The 23,509-nt window shown below is 41.8% G+C and overlaps 1 protein-coding gene across 2 annotated transcripts in view; it reads left to right on the top strand.

The window, feature by feature from the left end:
* Positions 1 to 23,231, top strand: part of ARID5B (AT-rich interaction domain 5B) — a 192,181-nt gene extending 168,950 nt beyond the window's left edge. For both annotated transcript variants that reach the window (XM_005699068.2, XM_005699069.2), the window contains 2 exons: positions 13,769 to 13,967; positions 17,193 to 23,231. In XM_005699068.2, the coding sequence (XP_005699125.1) occupies positions 13,769 to 13,967; positions 17,193 to 19,355 (2,362 nt within the window). In that variant the 3' untranslated portion in view covers positions 19,356 to 23,231. The remainder of the gene's footprint in view (positions 1 to 13,768; positions 13,968 to 17,192) is intronic.

The raw sequence follows: 23,509 nt of genomic DNA, 5'->3' as shown, positions 1-23,509 counted from the left end.
GTTTTGATTTGCATTTCTCTAATAATGAGTGGTGTTGAGTATCTTTTCGTATGCCTTTTGGCCATCTTTATGTCTTCTTTGGAGAAATGTCTATTTAGATATTCTGCACTGGTTTTTGATTGGGTTTTTATTTTCATATAGAGCTACATGAGCTATTTGTATATTTTGGACATTAATCCCTTGTCAGTCACTTCATTTGCAAATATTTTCTCCCATTCCATGGGTTGTCTTTTCTGTTTTGTTTATGGTTTCTTTCACTGTACAAAAGCTTTTAAGTTTCATTAGGTCCCATTTGTTTATCTTTATTTTCATTACTCTAGGAGGTGGATCTGAAAAGATATTGCTATGATTTATGTCAAAGTGTGTTCTGCCTGTGTTTTCCTCAAAGAGTTTCATAGTAGGCATTTCCTTTCACCACCTAAGTTTTGCACTGTTGTGATCACTATAAGGGGTGTCATGAATAATTAATCATTTATAATAGTTTAAATCATCTGCAAATTTTGGTAGGGGTGTGTGTGTGTGTGTGTGTGTTTTAAATCAGACTGTGCTTCCCATAATGCCACTCTCACTCATTTGAACTGTGTTCTCAAAGGAATCATCCATAGTCCTGTGTTTTGTGGTGGGGAGACATGCCTGGGAATTGCTGCTCTAGATGTCTTCTCTTTGATGTTTCTGCCAGAGAAGGGAAGAGGACACCCATATTTGTCCCGGAACCTGAACCATTTATGCTCAGGTCAAAGAAAAGGCTCAAGCTCTTGGCTACAACTGTGTTGGGTGATACTGGCAGGTTTCATTCATTCTTGCTAGTTACAGGCTGTGCTCACACAATTAAGACAGAAATGACTAGGTTGGGGAAAGGCCGTCGTATTCAAGAAGGCTCAAGGAGTTGTAAAGGGCCAGGATTTTGTGAGCAAACATCTAGCCTGGAGATGCCCTTAGAGTCCGACTGGAGTTCGTGCTCTGCTGCCCGTGTACTTGGCCTCTCGTTTTCACCCTAATACAGAGACTAGCTCCTTCTATCTCCCTACCACCAACTTTGCTTTCCTAGAAGATGGAGAAGCAGTGAGTGATTACTATGCATTATCCACTGATTTATTTTTCACGCAGTGTGGTTCGTGTCTCCAGTAAATGTTTTCTTTTTTCAACAAGAAAAAAGTAGCTGGGTCTTCAGTAAATGTTACTTGTATATTAATCGGACACTTTTGGTTTATTAATGAGTGTAATAATGAAAGTACAGGTTGCTGAAAAGAGTCAGTGTTTTTATTTAAGGCATAGCTGAAATGGTACAATGCCTGTGAATACATCATTGTCGCTGAAGGCCCGACTTGTCCAAAACTTGCCTCTGATTGGTTTAAATCAAATAGATCCAAGCACTTCATAAAAATGTCTTTGTCAGCCTAGTTTTGCTTCCAAGCCTATTCATCTCTGTCAGTTTTTAATATTAGTAACAGGTTCCTGGCCACAGTCCATTAGTACTGTACTTAATTGCTCATGTTACGGATGATCACTAATATAAAAAGCATTAATGTTCCCCCATCGAAAGACTTGCTGTGTAGATATCTCAACTCAGCAAAGCTTATGAAGTGTGGTCATTCTAGACATTTCTTGTTCAGGATTTATAGATAAAGTTACTGCAGATTACAGTGCAAAGAAAAATACCCACCTCCTCCTGTGCAAGACACTTCTAGGTGGAATGTTTTCTTTCTTGTCCAACTCTTTATTTAAGATGCCCCAAATCAGTTTCTTTTATCTGTAAGGCAACAAGAAAGGAAAATGGTTACCTTAAAAGAGTTCTCTTAGCTTGATTTTCTGGTGTAGTAATTCATTTTAAAGGCTGTTTTCACATGCAGATTTGTTTTCTTTTTCTTTTAATGTTTTTTAAGCACATGCAAGGGGGGAAAAGTCTTTACACAGAATACCAGATTACTGGTTTTAATTTTCCTGAATAAATTACATGGTCTGTTTCTATGGAGCACATGAAGCTGTTACTAGGGATTTTAAAAGGAGCATTAAGACAGAAGTACTTTATGATGTGCTTTTCTGAGTACTTAGAAAATCAAAATCATAAACAAATGTATTTGTGGGGGAAATGAACAATTATGCCTCATCTTCTTGCATATGTAATGCCCAATTTCCAATTCTACCCTTGTGCTTTGCCCATAAGCATTCCTTGGGTGAGACTGTCGTGCCGCTGGCTTCCTTTGCAGTTCCTGGTTGGGGGATGGGGGCATTATGAGCTGCACCCAAGCCCCATGCATTTGGCCAGGGCCCGAGTGACAGTGAGCTGCAGCTTCAGCCTTTTTCTCTCTGAAGGTGGAACCCAGGGTGTGGGAGGTTCACGTTTTGAGTTAAGAAATATGCTTTAAGGTAAAATGCCAAAAATACATCAGGTTCTGAGGAACTCAGCTAGTCATATTGTGGGAAAAAGCCAAGGGAAGGGGAGTTACAGTTCTGTTCATGTCTAGGACAAGATGTGGGGTGTTCTTGCTCATTTTGATGCCCTTGAAGTTAATTAGCACACAGCTCTGAAGGCCACAGGTGGGCTGCACAGATCTGAGGCAGCCTCTAGCAATCCTCTAGACAGTGTTACTCAAGTGAGGTTCTCCTGTGAACAGGGCAGCAATGAATAAGCATTGAGACACTTACAGAGCAATTTACCAGCATAATTTTGTGTGTGTCTAATTTTGTTAAAAATGAGGCTATGCATGTTGTATGTCTTTTAAAATTTTTGTTTCTAGTATTAGTCACTCAGTCATGTCTGACTCTGCGACCCCATGGACTGTGGCTCGCCAGGCTCCTTTATCCATGTGATTCTCCAGGCAGGAATACTGGAGTGGGTTGCCATTCCCTTCTCCAGGGGATCTTCCCGACCCAAGGATCGAACCCGGGTCTCCTGCATTGCAGGCAGATTCTTTACCGTCTGAGCTACAGGGAAGATGCAGTTCCTTTTTATGGTGTTTTACAAATGTGTCGGTCAGAAATAGGAAATCCAGGGTCCCTGCAGCAGCAACGCTCCACATCCGTGGTCACAAACTCCCACATTGATGGGGGCAGGTAGCATGGTGAGCACAGGCAGCCCAGGCTGGGCAGCAGGAAACAAGCACACACAGCCCGGCCAGGGAGGCCAGTAGGATCAGCCGACACCTGCTGCCTTAGGAGGATGCAGTCTCAGTGCTTCCAGACCTTCCATGTCTTAGAGATGACTTTTATGTGAAATCACCCAACTTACAAATATTGGCTCCAATATTTCTGAAAATATTTTATGTAAGCTAAACACACCTGTAGGCACAGTATAGCCTGCCAGCTGCCCTGTTCTGCAAAGACTGAATGACTGCTGGCACTGAGCTCATCCAGTCTCTGCTTAGACGGCCTGCAGTGGGAGGGCAAGGAAGGCACCCTTCATCTGTATACTCTTCCTCAAACTGAGCAAGACACCTGTGGCTTCCCATCGACCCTACCTTACCTTCTGGGGCTGACTTGTTCCACATGCTCCATTTTCTCAGGGATGGGTCTTCATACGCTTGGCAAAACTCCTCTCACGTCCAGTTTTCCTGTTCCATTCATCCGAGCCTCAGAGCACAGTTTATGGGCTTTCACCAGCTTGGCTTGCTCCCATGTAAATGCCTCTCATTCGTGTCACTCAGAAGATCCAAAGCTGTTCCAGATGTTGCATATAGTATTTCTTGGGATGAGGGCAGTGTCAGTCTATCAACAGTGCCTAAGGTGACTTTTGAAATTGGTAAGAAGCCCTCTCCTATTGGCCAGTTTCTTTTACTTGGGTGGGATAGATTTACCATTTGATTGACTGTCTTTTTCCTTTGCTACTGACCTCAAGAGCCAATTGGTGTTTTTTGAACATCTACCAAGATTGGGGTGCAAACAATGAGGAGGTGCCCATGCTACCACATTCATGGAAGAGATTGTTAAGGGAACGTGATGATGCTCCCCAAGAACCCAGGCTCAGCCTCAGAATTCTCAGTATGGCATCTCATTAGAACTGGGAGGTGCTGTGACCTTTGGCTTACTTATGATCGGACTTCTAGTTCATACATACATGAAAAAGAGTTAAAAAAGATTTTAAAATTTAAAAAATAAATAAATAAATAAAATTTAAAAAAAAAAAAAACCTTATGTAAGTTGTAATAGATACAAATAAAGTTCAGTGAAAGTGAAAGTTGCTCAGTCGTGTCTGACTCTTGCGACCCCACGGACTTTACAGTCCATGGAATTTTCCAGGCCAGAATACTGGAGTAGGTAGCCTTTCCCTTCTCCAGGGGATCTTCCCAACCCAGGGATCAAAACCCAGGTTTCCGGAATTGCAGGCAGAGTCTTTACCAGCTGAGTCACAAAGTAATAGAAATCAAAGAAAGAAGAGAATTTCCAAGTGAAATGAGCAAAATCTTTCAGGAGAATCTAGAATTTGAACTGGATTTTTTCTTTGTATTGAAGTATAGTTGATTTACAATGTTGTGTTGGTTTCAGGTATACAGCAGAGTGATTCAGTTGTAAAAATACACATATTCATTCTTTTTCTCATATAGGTTATCTCAGAACATTGAGTTTCCTGTGCTATACAGTAGATGCTTGTTGATTATCTATTCTATATATAATAATGTGTGTATATGATAATCCCAAGCTTTTGATTTATCCCTCCCCACCATGTTCCATTTTGGTAACCATAAGTTGTTTTGGTACCTATAAGTCTGTTTCTGTTTTGCAAATAAGTACATTTGCATCATTTAAGAAAATAAGTTCCACATTTAAGCAATATCATAAGATTTTTGTTGTTCTCTGACTGACTTAACTCAGTATGATAATCTCTAGGTTTGTGTATGCTAATCTCTAGGTCTGTGCATACTATTGCAAAAAATATTATTTCATTCTTTTTTATGGCTAATATTCCTTTGTATATATGTACATCTTCTTTATCCATCCTCAGTTGATGGACATTTAGATTGCTTCCATGTCTTAGCTGCTGTAAATAGTGCTGCAATGAACACTGGGGTGCATGTATCTTTTCAAATATGATTTCTTCTGGGTGTATGCCCAGGAGTGGGATTGCTGGATCATATGGTAGCTCTATTTTTAGTCTTTTTAGGAACCTCCATACTGCTCTCCATAGTGGCTGTACCAATTTATAAACTGGATCTTAAAGTGATTAGGTTAGAATCTAAGGTAGATCACTATACACTGCTTAAAATAATTCAGTTGTAGAACTCAAAAACAATAAAGAAACTATATTTGAGGGCAAGGACCATGTGGTATTAGCTTTCCTTGAGACTTACCAGTGCACCCAGTATAGCATCATGAACATATCAAGAATTAGGGGTTGAATGAATTAAATCTAAACAAAAAGGACAGTTTTCTCTAGGATATGTGTACAAAGAAGTAGGGAATGAGGTGCTGGAAGGGGCTGTCGGTAGAGTTCTAAGGCTGAATTTCCAAACCGGATGCACCAAAGGCAGGTATCACAGTTTATCCTCTCAGCGTCTGTTCAGTCTCTTGCCTTGAGGTCCAGTAGGGAGAGCATGCACCATCCTCATCCATGTAGGGTCAGCCAGTCTGCGGACTTGGCATCTTCTTTGTAAACACTGTGTTGGTAATGGGGGCTCTGGCCTAGGGGCACTCTGTTGGTAACACTTCTGTAACACTGCCACTGAGACACTCTCACCTCCCTTTTCCCCACACCCACAGAAGGCCCTTACCGGCAACCAGCAATCCCTCCAAATTGTTATAAGACACAGTGTTGAGATATAAACAGACTAAGGTATTGCTGTTGCTTTTCCAATGATACCCCCTCAGGCTTGTTCTTATAAGGGACCTGAATTGGGTGGATGTAAGCCCTATGCCTGGAGCAGCTTCTCATCAGTAAAGAATTTCTCCCCAAAGGACGGTCAGGTAATTTCATGAGAGCCTCTCTCTGTATCGCTCAACATGCCTAAAATGCTCTGATAACTTTCCAATGCCTGGATTTTTCAAGAAACTTTTAAAAAGGAAAACAAAACCGTAGCCAGGGCCTGGAGTAGAAAAACTGGTTTCTGTTTTTTTTTTTAATGAATAAACAACAGCCCTTGAAAAATCTCTATTTAAAAATTCTTAAATTTGCCTCTGAATGCAAGTTGTAATTATTAGAAGTTGGAGTTTACACTGTTGAGTGTAAAAACACCCTCAGGCACAAACTAATCAAGTGTGTATGTCATGCTATAAACTACAGCAAGTTCTTTGTTTGACCCAAAAAAGGCTTGCCAAACAGCAGTTTTTTCTCTGTCAAGTTCCTTTATTGTCTCATTTTTGTTTTCTTGCTACTCCCCCCACCCAGCCCCCTTTGAACCTCACTGTAGTATTTAAGAAACTTTGCAGATTCCAGGTTTTATTGATAGTTTTCATCAAGCATGAATTTAAATTTGAGAATAGATTAGGTGTCTTAGCCCTTTTTCTTTTTGATAAATAACAAGAGGTTTCTACTTATGATTTTCTGTCCTCAGGGCTTTATCATTAAGATTAAATAACTGTATTCTCAAGCATGCCACTGCACAAACATCTTTTCAATTATGTGAGTAACAGATGCCTTCACAAAGGCACTATTGAAAATTCAGAAAGCATGTTTCCAAAAAAGAAAGGGGAAAAAAAAGTATCAGATGACAGAAGAATGTAATTGTTTACCATTAAAATATATCCTTAACTCTTCCACTGAAAACCTCTTGGAACATTTTGTTTTCCTACAAGTTATTACAAAGTTGGATCAAAATGATACATGTTTGGGGAGACTGTTGAACATTTCAGAAGCTCTGGAACCTGTGGTATCTCACTTACATGGGAATTCGGTGCAATAGTTGTTTATCTGCTTTTATGTATGGACACTGCCTGCTTTCATGGGGAGAGGTGGTACACATCATGCTGAAAATACTGTAGTTATATTTGTCTATTATTCTTGAAATAATGTTCATCTGCCCTTGAAACAGATCCATGCAACTTGATTCTGAGTCAGTCATTGTTTTTGAATTGAGAAGAATTGTTACGGCTTTTGCTGGGGCATTGTGGAAGCCTGGGTTGCTATTTACCATCCATGCCCTCTGTTGTGAGCACATATTTTAATCCCTGGGATGTAAAGTCAGCCTTTCTTAAATCCATGTCGACTTTCTTCAATGTGGTCTTCACTGGAAAGCTATGGGACTGACCAACGCCAGTCTAGACCCTCTTAGAAGCAGCAAGGAGGCACTGCAGGAGTCAAGCACGAGGAGCAGAGTCTAGCTGGGGAGGCCATGGGGGCCTCAGACAGGGTCAGAGTTCAGTGCTGCAGGCTGTGGTCCGTGGGAGATGCGATTCCCGAGTTTCTCTTACCATCCAGCGTCAGGTTGTGCCGGGTGCATCCAGGGTTACCACCTTTTGGAGAGTGATGGTGTGGTTATCCTGGCGTACTGTACGAGGAGCAGTGGCCAGTGGCCAGCCATAGGGCTGCTCCTGCGGGACTGCCGTGACCCTTGGTGGAACGGCCACGTGTGTATTCTGTAGGTCTGCTGGCTCTGAGAAACGGAGGGTGCTCACCCTGATTCTGCCTTAGGAGCTCGGACTTCCCTTAACCCAGGAGGGATCATTTCGGTATCTTCCCAGTGTTGGTGCTTCTCAGATAATTTCTGAAGATACTCAGCTACCTTTCTGAGGTGAAGACAGGTCAGAGAGGCAGATCGTATTTGAACTCAAACTTTGGCACACAATAGCTGTATGTTTTTCACTAGTCCTTTAATAGTCATTTCACACTTAACCTCAGTTTCTTCCTCAACAAATTGATGATAGGTATACAAAGGGCCTGGTGTTATTAGGAATTTAATATATGACCCAGCTGCTATTAATACTGTAATGCCTCATCAATATGTAAGACAACCAGAAGTTTCTTTCCCCACTCTCCGACCTCATCCCCTACCCCCACAGCCCATGTACCTTCAGTTCAGGGACCTGTCATCCTGGACCTTCCTCTGTCTCACTGACCCTCCTTCATGAGAGTCAAGCCACTGATTTGATGGATCCCAATACGTCTTTCCTTTCATTGCTTAGTTAGGTTCACAGTCACTCCACGACTATTGGAACGTATCAGAGTCATGAATGGGCCTAAGAAACACCCCTCCTGCCACTTCCAGGGGCAAATGGAGACTATTAGTGTCTTCAAAAGGTTTTCATCTTTGGCTTCCCCCTGAGTAAGAAATGAAGCCCCCTGGTAAACTAATCATTCTCTTAAGGAAGTGATTTCTCTGAAGACAGGGGGCCATGTTTTGCTGTTAACAATAAGGGGCTGCATACCTTTTTGGTATCTTAGGGTAGAATATAAATGATGCTCTTTATACCTACTTCCTTTGCAAAGAACTCTGGACAGTTTACCCTTGGTAGTTCATGGCTTAACCTAAGTCTTTTACACAGAACCTATGTTGTGTTCTCCCACCATTTTCTTTGCTCAGGAGGGTCCTGCCATTGACTTGTTCTCCGTGGCCTGCCTGTCAGCATGGCACCTCCTTCCATGGTTTGCTGTTAAAAGCTTTGAGCTCACATCTTCATCTGTTGGAAGGTGACACCGAAGTCCTCTTTCTCCTCTCTGTTACTGATACTTTGCTCCTCCCACACTGCACACCAGTTTTTTCTGCTCCACTGAAACGCACACTGTAAAATGGTAGAGATCTTCATCCAGAGCCCACATTTGTCTTAGATGGAGCTTGGCTTATTAAAGGACAGGAAAGAGCAGCCCAGTTACCATTATACTCAACCAGTGTTGTGTCCCCTGAGGAAACATTCCCATTTCTCCTCACCTTGACATAGCTCATTGGTGTATTAGACTTTAGTTTGGGTACCTAGCTTCCCCCCGCCCCCGCTAATGCTCTTTCTCCATTTTTAGAGTGATGGTCTGACACCTTGAGCTGGAGGTGAACAGTATGTGAGATTAGAACTTACCGTATTTCCTGGAACCTTAACAAGTTTGTGTACTTTACCTTTAAAAAAGAAAAACATGCCTTCTCTTGGCTCCATATTTGGTGAAAGATTGCTTCCCACACTTCACAGCAAAGTTGTATATTTTCAGTTTCTGGCTGAGAAGGGAAATGTCCGGCCAAACCTTAGAATTTATCAGCCCTGGAGTCAACTTGAAGGTATAATGACTCCATTTGGGATCATATCAGGTCTGAAGCCCCAGTGGAACCAATGTATCATTTCTTTTTTACTGACATGGAAAAACGTACTAGTTATAGTTTTTTAGTATAGTAGTAGTAGCAGCATTTGTGTCCTGATACATACACCAACATTTTTCCCTCTGCCCCTAAAATATTCTGCTCCAAGGGCACTGGTAGATCTCTACGCCTGGAATTTTTGACTGATTTGATAGCAGAAAAGTGCCTGTGAAGTAACTAGGGTGAATCTGAGGTTCAGATGCAACCCTAAAGATTTGCTGCTTCTCCTACTCTTCAGACTGAATCAGTCCCAGACATTATTATAATATCATTTTTCAAAGCTCTATAAATAGATGGATTCTCATTTCTCCTCTTAAGCACTGTTTGCTAAATGTTTTGGCCCCAAAGTTCAGTCATCCCATGCAAGCATTAATCAATACAGGAGACATTAGTGGTCACTCATTCTGATGAGATCTGACATTATTCTTCCTCTGCCTATGAGGAGGGGAGGGGAATGTTGCTTCATAAAGATGAAGGTCTTTGCTTCTTTTGTATGAAATGCAAATGATGAGGACATGTGCCATATACATTTCTTGAATGTGAGGCTGCTGCTTTTTGTTGAGAAAGAGAGGCAAGGCCCTGGAGGATTTCAGAATTTGTAAATATAAAATTATCTGCCTTCGTGTTTAAAAATAATAATAAAAGGGAAAAAGAGTTGGCAGGTTGCCAGATTACTTACATTACAGTAATAGATTTGCTGACCCTTGACTTCTGCTGTAGAGAAATGTATTGAATTTTTCATACTATCAGATGAGGCAGATCTAAAACCCTAGTATACTGAGCACCATTATTTAACCTGAGATTTAACAAAGCCGAAATCTTTTCAAACCAGCAATTTCTTGTATGATGATAATTTAGTGGCTCAGATGCTAATAAATCAAGGTTATAATGCCATTGATTTGTTAATTTTAACTTGGGCTGATTGTAAGTCATCTTTATTTAAGGAAAAAAAAAAGGAGAAGGAAGAAGAAAATCTTGCTTTTCACAGCGACTGAATTTAATAAGAATCTCCATGATAGCAAAAGGCTCCCCTACTGTTTCTGCTTTGGGGTGGAAAATGTTGTTCTTGTATTATTCCTAGGGAAAAATAAAATCTCATGCTGCTACAAATCTTATGCCTATGGAAAAATGTTATTTTTTAATACACAGTGGCTTACCTATTTCAGATCCATTAATGGCATCATAAATAAGCATTTTGCTAATCTGAAATGTGAAATCTGGGTAATAGTAGAGGCCCATTTATCTGCCTAGCTTTCAATCCTCAGACTACATTAGATCGGGGCGGGGGGGGCGGCGGGGGGCGGGGAATCTCTCTGGATTTCCTAATGAATATATTGCTTCTCTTCCCTATTACTTCTACCCATCAAAAACCCAAACCACATTCTTAAGAGTTGCAGCCCATTGAAAATATTTCTCCTGTGTAATGAGTTCTTGGGGGCTGAATGCATTTTTGCTTTTATCTGTACAGTTTAGCAGCTGATTAAATCTTTGTTGTATTACAAATATTTGAGGAATAATCTTCTGCAAGGCACAGTCATTTTGCATTATACTAAACTCTATACAGTGCTTCCTGCGTTGGGCAGTGTTGACCTTAGGTTGGCTACCCTGTTTTTAATGGTATCACATGTACGTTAAACGTTTAAATGTTTAGGAACCTATACTAGCCTTCGTCCTTTTGTGCTGTAAAATAATCAGATGATAAGATCGTATCCTGCAGAGTAATTGTGTTGTACCATGACAGGGTAACTGAAAAAACATTCGGTGAAAATCGCACCAAACGGAAATCACCATATGAACAGTGATTGTTTGTGTGCTGGGTGAGAGACCATGAGCTGTTCTTCAGGGTTTAGCTGGTCATATTTCTACTTGTTTCCTTTTAGCTGCTGCCTTTCTTGTTTTATTTTGGGAGCTTTTATTCCCTGAGCCACTATAATTATCTTTCAGTGATTTAGAAAGGAAAAAAAAAAAAATCACTCAATTGACCTTTATACACATACACACACACCCCCACTCTGGAAGCCTTGAACAGGCAGCGTTTGTGTTTGGATTCAGTTTTACCTTAGTCATGCCTCTTTCCAGATACAAGAAACGTTTAATTCCAGATTTCTTGCTTCTGGCTTCAGGCCTTTGACCAGCAAAGTGAAATGTATTTTTTATTGCTGCCGTCCAGCCAGCTGCTGAGTTGAGTGAAGGGCAGAAAAAAAAAAAGAAAGGGAAAAGAAATGAAATAGAAATGTTGCCCTGCCTCTTCAACTTGCAGCACTGTATAAGGAAATTAAAATCTCCTTAGCACCCATCTAGAAAGCTGGGTTGGCTCAGGACTCTCAGGACCTGTGGGAGAGTGGTGACTGGTGGTGTAGCGGCCATGTATGTGATTCTGTTGGTCTCTGCTTCCTCTCCTGTCCTTCCCCACCCTCAGGTAATGCTGAAGGGAGCCCCTCCTGGTGTCACCATCTCAATTACAGAATGGAGCTGTGGGGGAGAGGGTGGTACCAACAAACAATAACCATTGAAATACCCAGGCTTCAATGATCCTTGGGTTCCCATGGCAACCAAACAAAAGTAAAACAAACCTATCTGTCCTAACAATAAAAATATGTTTTCATTAAAGTCAATTTAACATATTCTTCCTAATTTAAAATATTCAGTGCATTTTGCTCCTGGACAAAAACCCCCAACCTGCCGCTGTTGAAGGGAATGAAGTCGTTGGCAGAACTATGCAGATAAAAGCAATTAGGGGAATGTTGGGGACTTCACAGATGAGACGGAATACATTCAAGTATGAACAGGATTGCTTTTTTCTCTCTTCTTCTGCTTAGTTATGCTTTTTATTATATAAACATTAACTGTAATATTACAGTGGGAAGCAGGTATTTGGCAGCCACATATTATTTTAGTAAGTCTACATAGAGAGAGCAGTTTCCAGTTTTAGCAGCTGTAACATGTTTAAACTCAGTTTGTAATGGGATCTGAAGATAACTATTCCCCATGGGCTGTGTTGATCTTCATGGCTGGCCCACTGCCAGATGCAGGGCTCGAAACTATTATTCACGCCTTCTTGCACATACCTTGTCCGAGCATGCTCAGTAAATGAATTTTTTGTCTACAGTGCTGTAAATTGGGATTTGACTTTCCCATAATTTACTTGGTATTTTATTAAAGACTGAAATATTACGATCACAAATATCCCCACATTTGTGCTCACAAACCTGAACAGTTGTGTATGTTTAAGTAGTTGAGATCCAAATTGCATAGTTAGAAACCAATATCAGAATAGCTAACAAATATTCAAACCAAAGAAGGTTTTGCCTGGGAGTCTTGGTTTAAAAATAATTAGGGTTCCCCATATTTGAACAGATTTATGTTGTTTATAAGCCAAGTACATTTTCTTCATTGAGTCAACTTGTCTTATTTAAAACAAATTATGTTTGCCGTATTAAAGTTCATATTTTTAAGGCTGAGTCTTGTATTAATCCCACAGTGAGTCATTAATCATACCAAATGCATTATAAAAACTTTAATCATTGAAGTTGAAACTGAGATTGTAATGCAATCCATCCCTTTTAATTACATCAGCTATTTTTCCCTTTCAGATCAAGCGCTATGTCGCAAAGGGAAAACAGATTAAAACTAGAGCTGTTTGATGTTCTCGTTTTAGAGCAATTTTATGTACTTTGTTTTAAAAGTTATATAATTAAAATGCTAGAATTTTTCAGCCCTCTGATTTTTGTGGCTTGACTGTTCTGTCTGCCTTCTTCCTCTCTGGGGCCCTCTTTAACTTGGTGCCCCAAAACAGAGCTCCTGGTCCTGAGTCCCCTTCCCACCTCAGGGCTCTGGCTAAGACAGCCGCCTCGCCGCTATGCTGAGTTTGCCTCGCGTAACCTCTTTATCTTCAGTGTCTGGTCTGTATTTGACATGAATGAAAAACTCTGGAGACAGACAGAACTAGGTTTCAATCCCACATCTAACAGGGTAACTCAGGCAAATTATTTCATCTTTTTTGGGCCTTAGTTGCCTCATCTGTTGAAAAAGGAATAACAACAACAGTAATACTAATACTCCATAGGGACCTGTGCACACTGTGGCTATTACATGAAATAACCTGTATAATTTATCTAGGCCATTAGCTGGCAGAATGTAAACCTCAGGGGCTCTGACTATTACTGGTTTGTTCACTGGTGTATCTTGGTTTCTAGAACACTGCCTGACACATAGTCAGTGCTCAATAAAGAGCTGTTGGCAGAATGGTAATGAATGGCAGCTATTGTTATAGTTGCTGTTATTGTGATGTTGCCATTGGAATTTGGCCAGGTTCCATGGACAGTGATAATGATGTGATTTTTGGATGTGTCCACGGGTATCCTCAGTGTACAGATTCGCAAAATGAGAAAGAGGTCTTTTAAAGAAGTATGTAAGTTACCAGGTGCTGGTTTTGACCGGGAAAGATGAAGGCACTTGATAAATTGCTTGTACTGAGAAAAAACATACTCCCCCACAGCATCGATATTGCTACTGGCATTGCCAGCCCTGGCTGATCCTCTCTTCTTATGCCCTTTCAGGTTAATCCTGCCGTATGAAAGGTTTATTAAAGGAGAGGAAGATAAGCCCCTGCCTCCAATCAAACCTCGAAAACAGGAGAACAATTCACAGGAAAACGAGAATAAGACAAAAGTATCAGGAGCCAAACGCATCAAACATGAAATCTCTAAGAGCAAGAAAGAAAAAGAGAATGCCCCAAAGCCCCAGGATACATCAGAGGTGAGTTGTGCTCCTCCACAGAAGTCTGTCTGGGAGGTGAGTCCTGCCTTGGGGTCTCCTGGAGCCTTGCACTCAGAGCCTCATCCCTGCCCAAGACAACACCAGGCTGTGAACCCTAACCTCTGAACTTCACAGGTCCCCCAGGAGTGGACCTTCCGGGGCAGTGTGAGGGTTGAATGGGATAGGCCAAGAATAGGATCTGGAAGGAAGCAAAAACATGGTGTAGAAAGCTGAGTGCAGAGGCCAACTTCGAGACAGAAGGAGTCAGAGCTCTTCAGCTCAGAAAGCCAAGGGACTCTGATGTGAAAAATGTGCCCTTTCACAGCCAGTCTGTCTGAAGAGTGGGTGTGACTTTAAAACATTCACCCGTGGGATCTGCCGTGTCTCTGCAGAACTGTTTGGGAAACTTCAGAGGCTTGTTTGCCTCTCGTAACTGACCTCTGTGCAACAGCCTTGGGTTGAGACCAATTTAGAAACATCTTAAGTACATATTATTTATAGGGAAATTTTGAAGTGGTTCCTCTGAAACCATGATTATCTCTCTTGTTAACAGGTAGTTTCTGAACCTTTTAAAATAAGTCCCAGCTACCCACAGCCCCCAGCAGCCCTTTGGTAGAAGCCATTACTGTCAGTGTCCAGCCAGTCATGGGGCTGATCTAGGCTCTATTTCAACATGAATAATAAACTCTGCTGCCCATTAAAAAAACAACAACAAAACTTAGCAGCCACATTTGGAGACAGCATGTTCTAAGATTCAAACCCTGAGGGAATTTTAGTGCTGATATTAAACACCCCCTAAAAATCAGGTTTATAATGAGCACATAAGAGACTCCCTAATTAAACATTGGCTTAAAACACACAACACACACCCCAATCTCCTAACTAGAAATTAACTTACCCAACTGACTCCTGTGTAAGAAGATATTAATACCAAGAAGAGAAATTTCTTTCGTAATTATTTTAAACTCTAATTATTAAAAGGGGGGAAAGGAAATGAGGCAGAGGTTTCTAAACATCTGCAAGCTTGTAATATAAATGGCCAAAAGCAAGGAAATTCCAAGTTAAGGCTTACATTCCATTCTTCCTTGATCTTGTTGGCCTGCTGATTTATTACAGGGCTTGGGATCAGTGAGTTCTATTTGATACCATATGCACAGCACTGCCAAAGCACAAGAGGACAAACTGAGGACCCAGAGGCCAGTTGACCTTTGAATGGCTCCACTCTGGGCATGAAGATTTGTGAGTTGAGGGAGGAATCCTTAGCCATGCCCTGAGCCCATCAGCTAGAGCAAGACCATTGTCAAGAGTCAAGCCTGATGCCCTGTGGGCCACAGAAACCCTGAAAGCCTTAAGACTCCCTGTTTCCTATAAGTCCCAACAGGTTCCCTCAGGAACTATAAGTATCTAAGTGACCAAGGTCATTATGATCAGGTTACCTAAACTACTTGGAATCTCACACCCTCTCCAAGGTTGACCGAAAGGTAAGAATTGCCTCTCTCACCTCCTACACAGATTCATATTATTGAGTGAGTATATTTCTTTTCATTGTGTTTTGGAGATTGAATTTTGTTTTTATTGTCTTTTTTTTTTATTTTTGATGTTTTCAATGTGAAGCAGTGAACTCAGTGGAATAAAAAGCACTTCTGGTCAAACCCACTATCTTCAAGTAATTGGATTTCAAGCTTTGTGGGGGAAGGTACCATTTAACATACCAAGACAAATCATAACATGCCATCCTAGAAAAAGGGTCCTTAACTTTTTTTCTGCCTAGCTTTCAAAGACCTTCTATACCAAAAACTAGAACTTTATGCAACTCAAGGCCTAGATCACATAAATATCAGTGGTACTAAGAATCCCCCACAGCCCTGTAAGAACATCATTTAAATCCAGTTTGCCTCTTCCCCTTACCGTTTTCATTTTTCTGTATTTTCATGTAATACAAGTTCCAGAGACCAATGATGATTGTTAATGTTGAACAAATAATGATATTTGTACTGGAAAAGGCAGCTATTAGTACAGACAGCAAAAAGGAGAAGATGATAAGCATCCTTAGAAAACAGGGATATCTTGAAGTGGATTTAAGGAGAAATCTCTGTGAAATGGGTATGAGTCCTTAAAACTTTTGTTCCTATGCACCCCTCCACCAGCATCCTCAGTCTTGCCCCAAAATACTAGAGTGGTGGACACTTCTTTCCTTAACAACAAAGAAGAAAAATATTCATGAATAAGATGGAGGGAGGGAAAAAACACCAGCTTGATACAACTATTTTGTGACTGTTCTCCCCCCAGACATGTCAGGGCAGAATGACAGAAGTTTTGAAAGAACTTGCCAGTCAGCTGGGTCCCAGATGGAAAGTTAAGATGACCTTCTAAGGTCAAAGTTTGCAGAGCTACATAATGCAATGAATGGGTCGAATTGTGCCCACAACTTCTGTCAACGGGGACACATAAAGAGCATCCATCTCATTGACTACAATGTATTTCAATGAACAAAAAAAGCTGTATTTGTGGTGGCATTCACTGCTTGAATTCTGACAACTTCATTTTCAGCTTTAATGGACATGTAGTTTGCTGCAGCCTCGAAGGACTTAGAGTCCTTCTGTCCCTCAGGTAGACGGGCTGATTCTGCATGTCTAATTTTTCAGTATTTCAGTTTTACCTGCATGTCATCTGGCTCTGGGTATAAAATAAAAGCATCACTAATTTTATGCACCATAAAATTGAACACGTTAGGACGATACTTGCTCTCCTAAAGAAAAACAAGTGATTATAGTAAGTTTGTTGCTTGTTGACATGGGGTTGGATTTTGAAAGATGCTTAAAAAAAGAATCTTTCTCCAAAGTGTCATGAAGCACAACATGTAATTTAAAACCCATTTGGATAATTGACTGATTTGACAAGACGACAACCTCAGAATTATACTGTATATTAGAATCAAGAAGGAGTGATATGATTGTACACCAGCAGTATGTAACACTGTGCTGTTTTGATAGGTATTTCTTAAGGGACTGAAGTGAATATGCATATTTCTCCTAATGCTTTCTGTAATTTAGATTTCTTTGTTTAGAGCCATGATTGGGGAGTAATAAAGCTTTACAGAAACTCAATGAGCTGACTGACAAGCCTGTTTTCAGAAAACTGCTGGGTGTAGTATTTTTTTTCATAGCATAAAGTGTCAATGCATTTGGCTTCCTTCTGACCATCTTTTGCAATATATCTTACCAGGTTTCATCAGAGCAAGAGAAGGAACAAGAGACTGTAAACCAGAAAAGCATCACTGAGCCTCTCCCAATAGCAGACACAAAGAAAAAATTGGAAGGGTACCAGGATTTTGCAGCAAGGCCCTTGGTGTCCCAAGCAGACCCAGAAAAAGACAATGAAACAGATCAAGGTGCCAACAGTGAGAAGGTGGCAGAGGAGGCAGGAGAGAAGGGGCCTGCCCCTCCACTGGCGAGTGCCCCTCTGGCCCCTGAAAGGGATCTGGCCCTGATTCCCGGGACTGGCAAACAGTCCCTTACCTCTCCCAGTGCTCTCGTGGACTCAAAAGAACCCAAGCCCTGCTGTTTTACAGAGAGCCCTGAAAATGAGCTCCAGGAAGCATCCTTCCCTGGCTTCTCCACCACACAGCCCCCACTGGCAAACCAGAGTGAGGGGGAGGATGACAAGCTCCCTGCGATGGCAGATTACATTGCCAACTGCACCGTGAAGGTGGACCAGCTGGGCAGTGACGACATCCACAATGCACTCAAGCAGACCCCAAAGGTCCTTGTGGTCCAGTCGTTTGACATGTTCAAAGACAAAGACTTGACTGGGCCCATGAATGAGAACCATGGACTTAATTACACCCCCCTGCTTTACTCAAGGGGGAACCCAGGCATCATGTCCCCGCTGGCCAAGAAAAAGCTTTTGTCCCAGGTCAGCGGAGCCAGCCTCTCCAGCAGCTACCCCTATGGCTCCCCACCCCCTTTGATCAGCAAGAAGAAAGTGATTGCCAGGGATGACCGGTGCTCAAGTCTGTCCCAGGCCCATCATGGCCAAAGCACTGACCACATGGCAGTCAACCGGCCATCGGTGATCCAGCACGTGCAGAGTTTCCGAAGCAAGCCCTCAGAGGAGAGGAAGGGCATCAGTGACATTTTTAAGCATGACAAACTAAGTCGATCGGAGCCCCACCGCTTCAGCTTCTCCAAGCATCACCTTAGCCCCCTGGCCGATCCCTATGTCCTAAAGCAAGAAATACAGGAGGGCAAGGAGAAACTGTTAGAGAAAAGGGCACTTCCCCACTCCCACATGCCTAGCTTCCTGGCCGATTTCTACTCATCTCCTCACCTCCACAGCCTCTATAGGCACACCGAACACCATCTGCACAATGAACAGACATCCAAGTACCCCTGCAGGGACATGTACAGGGAAACAGAAAACAGTTCTTTTCCTTCCCACAAACACCAAGAGAAGCTCCACGTGAATTATCTGGCGTCTCTACATCTGCAAGACAAAAAGTCGGCTGCAGTGGAAGCCCCCACAGATGATCAGCCAACGGATCTGAGCCTTCCCAAGAACCCCCACAAACCCACCGGCAAGGCCCTGGGCCTGGCCCACTCAGCGCCTGGACCCCAGGAGAGCAAGGGCACCTCCCAGTTCCAGGTCATAAATAGCCAGAGTCGAGACTGTCACCCCAAGGCCTGTCGGGTATCGCCTATGACCATGTCGGCCCCTAAAAAATATCCTGAATCGCTTTCCAGGTCGGGAAAGCCTCACCCTGTGAGACTGGAGAATTTCAGGAAGATGGAAAGCATGGTCCACCCCATCCTCCACCGGAAAATGAGCCCTCAGAACATTGGCGCAGCGCGGCCCATCAAGCGCAGCCTGGAGGATTTAGACCTTGTAATTGCTGGGAAAAAGGCCCGGGCCGTGTCTCCTCTGGACCCTGCCAAGGAGGTCTCTGGGAAGGAGAAGGCCTCGGAGCAGGAGAGCGAAGGCAGCAAGGCCGCGCACAGTGGGCACTCTGGGAGCACCTCGGAAAGCCACAAGCTGCCCCTCTCCTCCCCCATCTTCCCAGGTTTGTATTCTGGGAGCCTGTGTAGCTCGGGCCTCAACTCCAGGCTCCCGGCTGGGTACACTCATTCTCTGCAGTACTTGAAAAACCAGGCTGTGCTCTCTCCACTCATGCAGCCCCTTGCTTTCCATTCGCTTGTGATGCAAAGAGGAATTTTTACATCGCCAACAAATTCTCAGCAGCTATACAGACACCTGGCTGCAGCCACACCCGTAGGAAGTTCATATGGGGACCTTTTGCACAACAGCATTTACCCTTTAGCTGCTATAAATCCTCAAGCCGCCTTCCCATCTTCTCAGCTGTCATCTGTACACCCCAGTACGAAACTGTAAGCCCGGCCCTGCCCAGCATCCCAAATAGCGACGTGGTTAACAACGCTTCACTCCTGTGCCTGGGGTGATGGCTTGGAGAATTAGAAGTCAGTATTTCTTCTAATCTAGGGGTGAGATCAGTCCTGGCCTAAGGGGCCTGGAGGGGAAGTGAACATACCTGGTATTTCTGGGATGATTCCGGCCTTGGCTGGTCAATCTTGACCCCTTCCGACACAGAGGCCCTCGCACCCTAGATGGTTCACTTTGCACGAGGGTCTTGGGAAGGGATTCACGTGTATCCAGAAGAACTTAGAGGACTCCATCTGAGTTCTGATGGTCAGGAAACAATCTGGGCAAAAAAGGGTAGACATTTCAGAGGACGGGGCAAGGAAGACTGGCAAACATGCCAAGGGATGCCCCCTCTTCATAAAACTCTCCAAGGTTCAATCAATGCAATGTATAGTGAAACTTCAATAGATCTTTCATTTTGACACTATTAAACAATCCAGAGAAGTAAACACTGTTAAACTGACTGTATATATTTGCTTCTTAAAACTACCCATATCACTGTTTGCTCACCTAATTTATATACAGGTAATCCTATTTTTCTCCTGGTTTCTTCTTTTTTTTTTTTCTTTTTTTAATTAAACAGTATCGCTTTTATTTGCAGGTCTTTTATTTTGTTTTAAAGACTGACTGTCCCAGTTGTTGATGTGTGTTTGTAATTTTTCCACTTCTTATTTTGAGCAGCTTTGGGTGGTAATGTCATTGTTTACAAATTGAAGCAACTGATTCTAGTGGAACAAATGAAAAAAGAAACCGTTGAGCACACAACAGTGCAAAGAACGTTCCTTTGCAAATCTGCAACTTAAGGATTTTGTTCCTCATAAATGGCATAGTTGAAAGAGCTTATACACTGCTTACTTACCCTGCCAAATGCTCTGCTTTGAAGTATTGGGTTATGTGAAAACATCGAGTATTGTACTTACCTTATCTAGGCTGTGAAACTGTCCTACATACCAGAGGAATCATAAAAACAAAAACCTCACTGGCAGCAAGCTGCTGAATAACAAGAGTCTAGAGGACATATTTGTGGGCTGCACAGATATTTTAGGAATTTCAGAAATTAGAACAGAAGCCAAAATGATTTACATTGGTGTTGGCAAAGATCCCTTTAAACAGTCTGGGAAAGGGGGCTGGGAAGAGGATGGAGCTTGACTATCCAGAAGAAAGTGAGCAGCGGGAGGCCCAGGTGCCAGATACCTGCCCTGGGCCACAGTCTTTCCAGTAATAGGTTGTCACATTGCCTCATCAGGTTGGTTTCTTGCTATTCCCAAGAAGAACCTCACAGGCCACATCTTTGGGGGTAACTGGCATACTGGATTACTCGTTTCACAAGCAAACCATCCTCCTTGGGTTTATGGGGTGTGAGATTTGTGTGTATGCACACACAGTTTTGTGCCATGTTTTTAACCACCTGGCAATACAGTCCACTGAATGATTTTCTTTACTGTTGGAAAGAAACGGTTAAGCTGCTCACACAGTCAAAAGATGTAAAGAATGTATATTGTCATTCTTGCCACTTTATCCTATAGGCTGACAAGATGTAACATCAAGGTGGACGCATTTTTCTAAGTGTGTTTAAAGTCTTATTGACACAGAGTGGACTTTCCTTCCAGGTCACAAGCCCTGCTAAAACTGCTTTGATGAACTCCCCAGCCAACCCTCCCCTGCCCCAAAGCGACTGGTAGACATTAGAATCATAGTTATCCAAGTCTTTTACCTCTGAGATATTTAATTCTATGAAAGTTGATGATAATTTTCAACTTCTAAATAGGTAACTCGACTGCAAAATAATCAAAACTGGTAAACAATGAAACTGTGGCTCTTAAACCAAGCCATGCATGCCATGCATTTGTATTGAAATGTCTCTGATACGAAGCCAAATATTCATTGTAACATACTTAATATCCAAAGGTGGAAACAAAAGAATGTAGAGATCTAGTGTTAAGAGTTCCATTTGCTTCAATTAATTATTTACCTTCCTGTGGAATAATATATACATATATATATTTAATAGAACCATAGATAGACTAGTAGAATTTAGATTATAAATGTGTGAATGCAGATTATCCTGCTATTGCACAAGATAGAGTGGGGGAAAATAATCTCAATTGCAGCTGGCAAAATGCTGGCTAGAACATATATAAGAAAGTTGCACTAGACTGAATGGTCACAGAGTCAGAGGACATGGAGGAAGGGGAAACGCCAGTGTTTCTGCAGCTGACATGGACTAGATCCTACATGGTGTCTGTGAGTTTGTTTCTCAAAACTGGGGCATGTGTCCCCGGTGGAGCTCACCTATCCGTTCGGAAGAGGGGGCATTTGTTTTCCCCACTGCAATGATTTCAGTCTGGTTTCATCATGTTGGAATTTGATCACACCATTTTCAAACAATGTTAACGTAGTCCAGCTTTTGTTTGTCTCATCTCTTCCGAGAGGAGACTCACTGTTGCTGTCTGAGGAAGCTCATACCCTCGGCAAAACATCAGGACAAGTACAGAGATGAGGGTAGACATTCCCAGCAGAAGCAGTGTGTTATTTGTTTTAAAACTCTGAACAGAGATCTTGGAAATCTTTCAAAAAGACCATTGAATTCTTCATTGGCTGAGAACTACATTTTAAAAAGTCTTAAATAGGGCTTTGTTTGCATTGTTTGAGTTCAAGGGGCCTTATTATTGAATGGCATTGCACAAGCCTTTCTTTGTGCAATCAAACCATTGTTATTGGTAGTTCTGTAAAGGAAACTGTGGAATCTAATTGGCAGTGGAGTCATAAATCTATTTACTAAGTGCGGCTTCCAAGAAATGTTGCAATTCAAAATGCACTAAGACCGTGATTTACTGGAGATTTGGAGATTCTAAATAATATTTTTTTAAAACGTTTCCATGCAACTTCTGGTTTAGCTTTTGGCAACTCAACATTAAAGAAAAAAAAAAAAACCAGCCCAACTAAGTTTCAGAATTAAGTATTCTCCTAGTAAGTGATTGGAACTTGTAATATTTGCCACAGGACTGACTTATTTATTTACTAGCTAGAGGCTCTTAAGTTCACTTGTTTATCAGGGCATATACAGAAGGGTTTGTTAAAACTCGACATTGACTTTACAACTTTCTGACCTGGTGCATGAATTCTCAAGTACTGTATTTCACTGTGTTGGTGTGTCTGATGAAAATTTCAAGGTGATCCCACAAAAATATTTTATGTAGTGTGCCTTCAAAGAGAACTTTTATTTCTCTTCACTTGTTGTCCCACAAAGTCACATTTGGTGGTGGTCAGCCAAGTCCCATCTGGTCTAGTTTTATTCTTGTCCCAATTTTAAAGAAAAATGGGAACAAGTTTGCCCTGGTGAGACCCACACCATTGCAATGATTATCTTGAGCACTTAAATTCCAGTGTTGGCTGTTGATGTATTTGATATTCTGCTTGTCTCCCCATGGTTGAAATATGTCTGAAGAATAGCAGCATAATCTCTTGGCTGTTTATACTTTTTTAAACTTTCCTGTGTTGTAAATATTGTATACTTTTGGTGATTCCAGCTATGTAACCTCTATGCTCTGTAAGGTGATTATTTGTATATAGCAACATGGCCCAGTGATATTATATAGTTTCCCAATGGAGAGGTTATTGAGTAACCTTTGCATTAGTTTAAACACTACCAGAAAAATGCTGAGCCAACTATAAACACTCAATTTTGTATGTTTTCCAAATTGTACTTATTACTGCTTTTGATACTGTATTACGTGCCAATAGTTTCCCAATCACATAGCAGGCAAGAGATATTTTGTACTTTTTGATCCACTGTAATATTTAATAAAAAACGTTACTATCTGTTTCCTTTTGGGTGTAATCTGTCACTTCCTCCTGAGCGCCCTGTGGCCTCCACCAGAGTACTTTCCTTCAGGCTGTCTCCAAATAGAATGATAACGATGATGTCTGTTTGTTGAGAACCTACTGGGTGCCCAGTTGGCATACAATATCTTTACCCTTCACACTGTCATGTAAATATGGTTCTGCCCATTTCACTGATGCAAAGACTGAAGCTTAGACTAGTAAATCAACTTGCCCAAGATCATCTAGCTAACAAATTGGCAGAGCTGGGATATGAACTCAGG

Source organism: Capra hircus, chromosome 28, assembly GCF_001704415.2.
Source record: "Capra hircus breed San Clemente chromosome 28, ASM170441v1, whole genome shotgun sequence".
In the NCBI taxonomy this organism is placed as follows: domain Eukaryota; kingdom Metazoa; phylum Chordata; class Mammalia; order Artiodactyla; family Bovidae; genus Capra; species Capra hircus.
The sequence above is the reverse complement of the archived record's forward strand: the minus strand, read 5'-3'. Positions and strand labels throughout refer to the sequence as shown.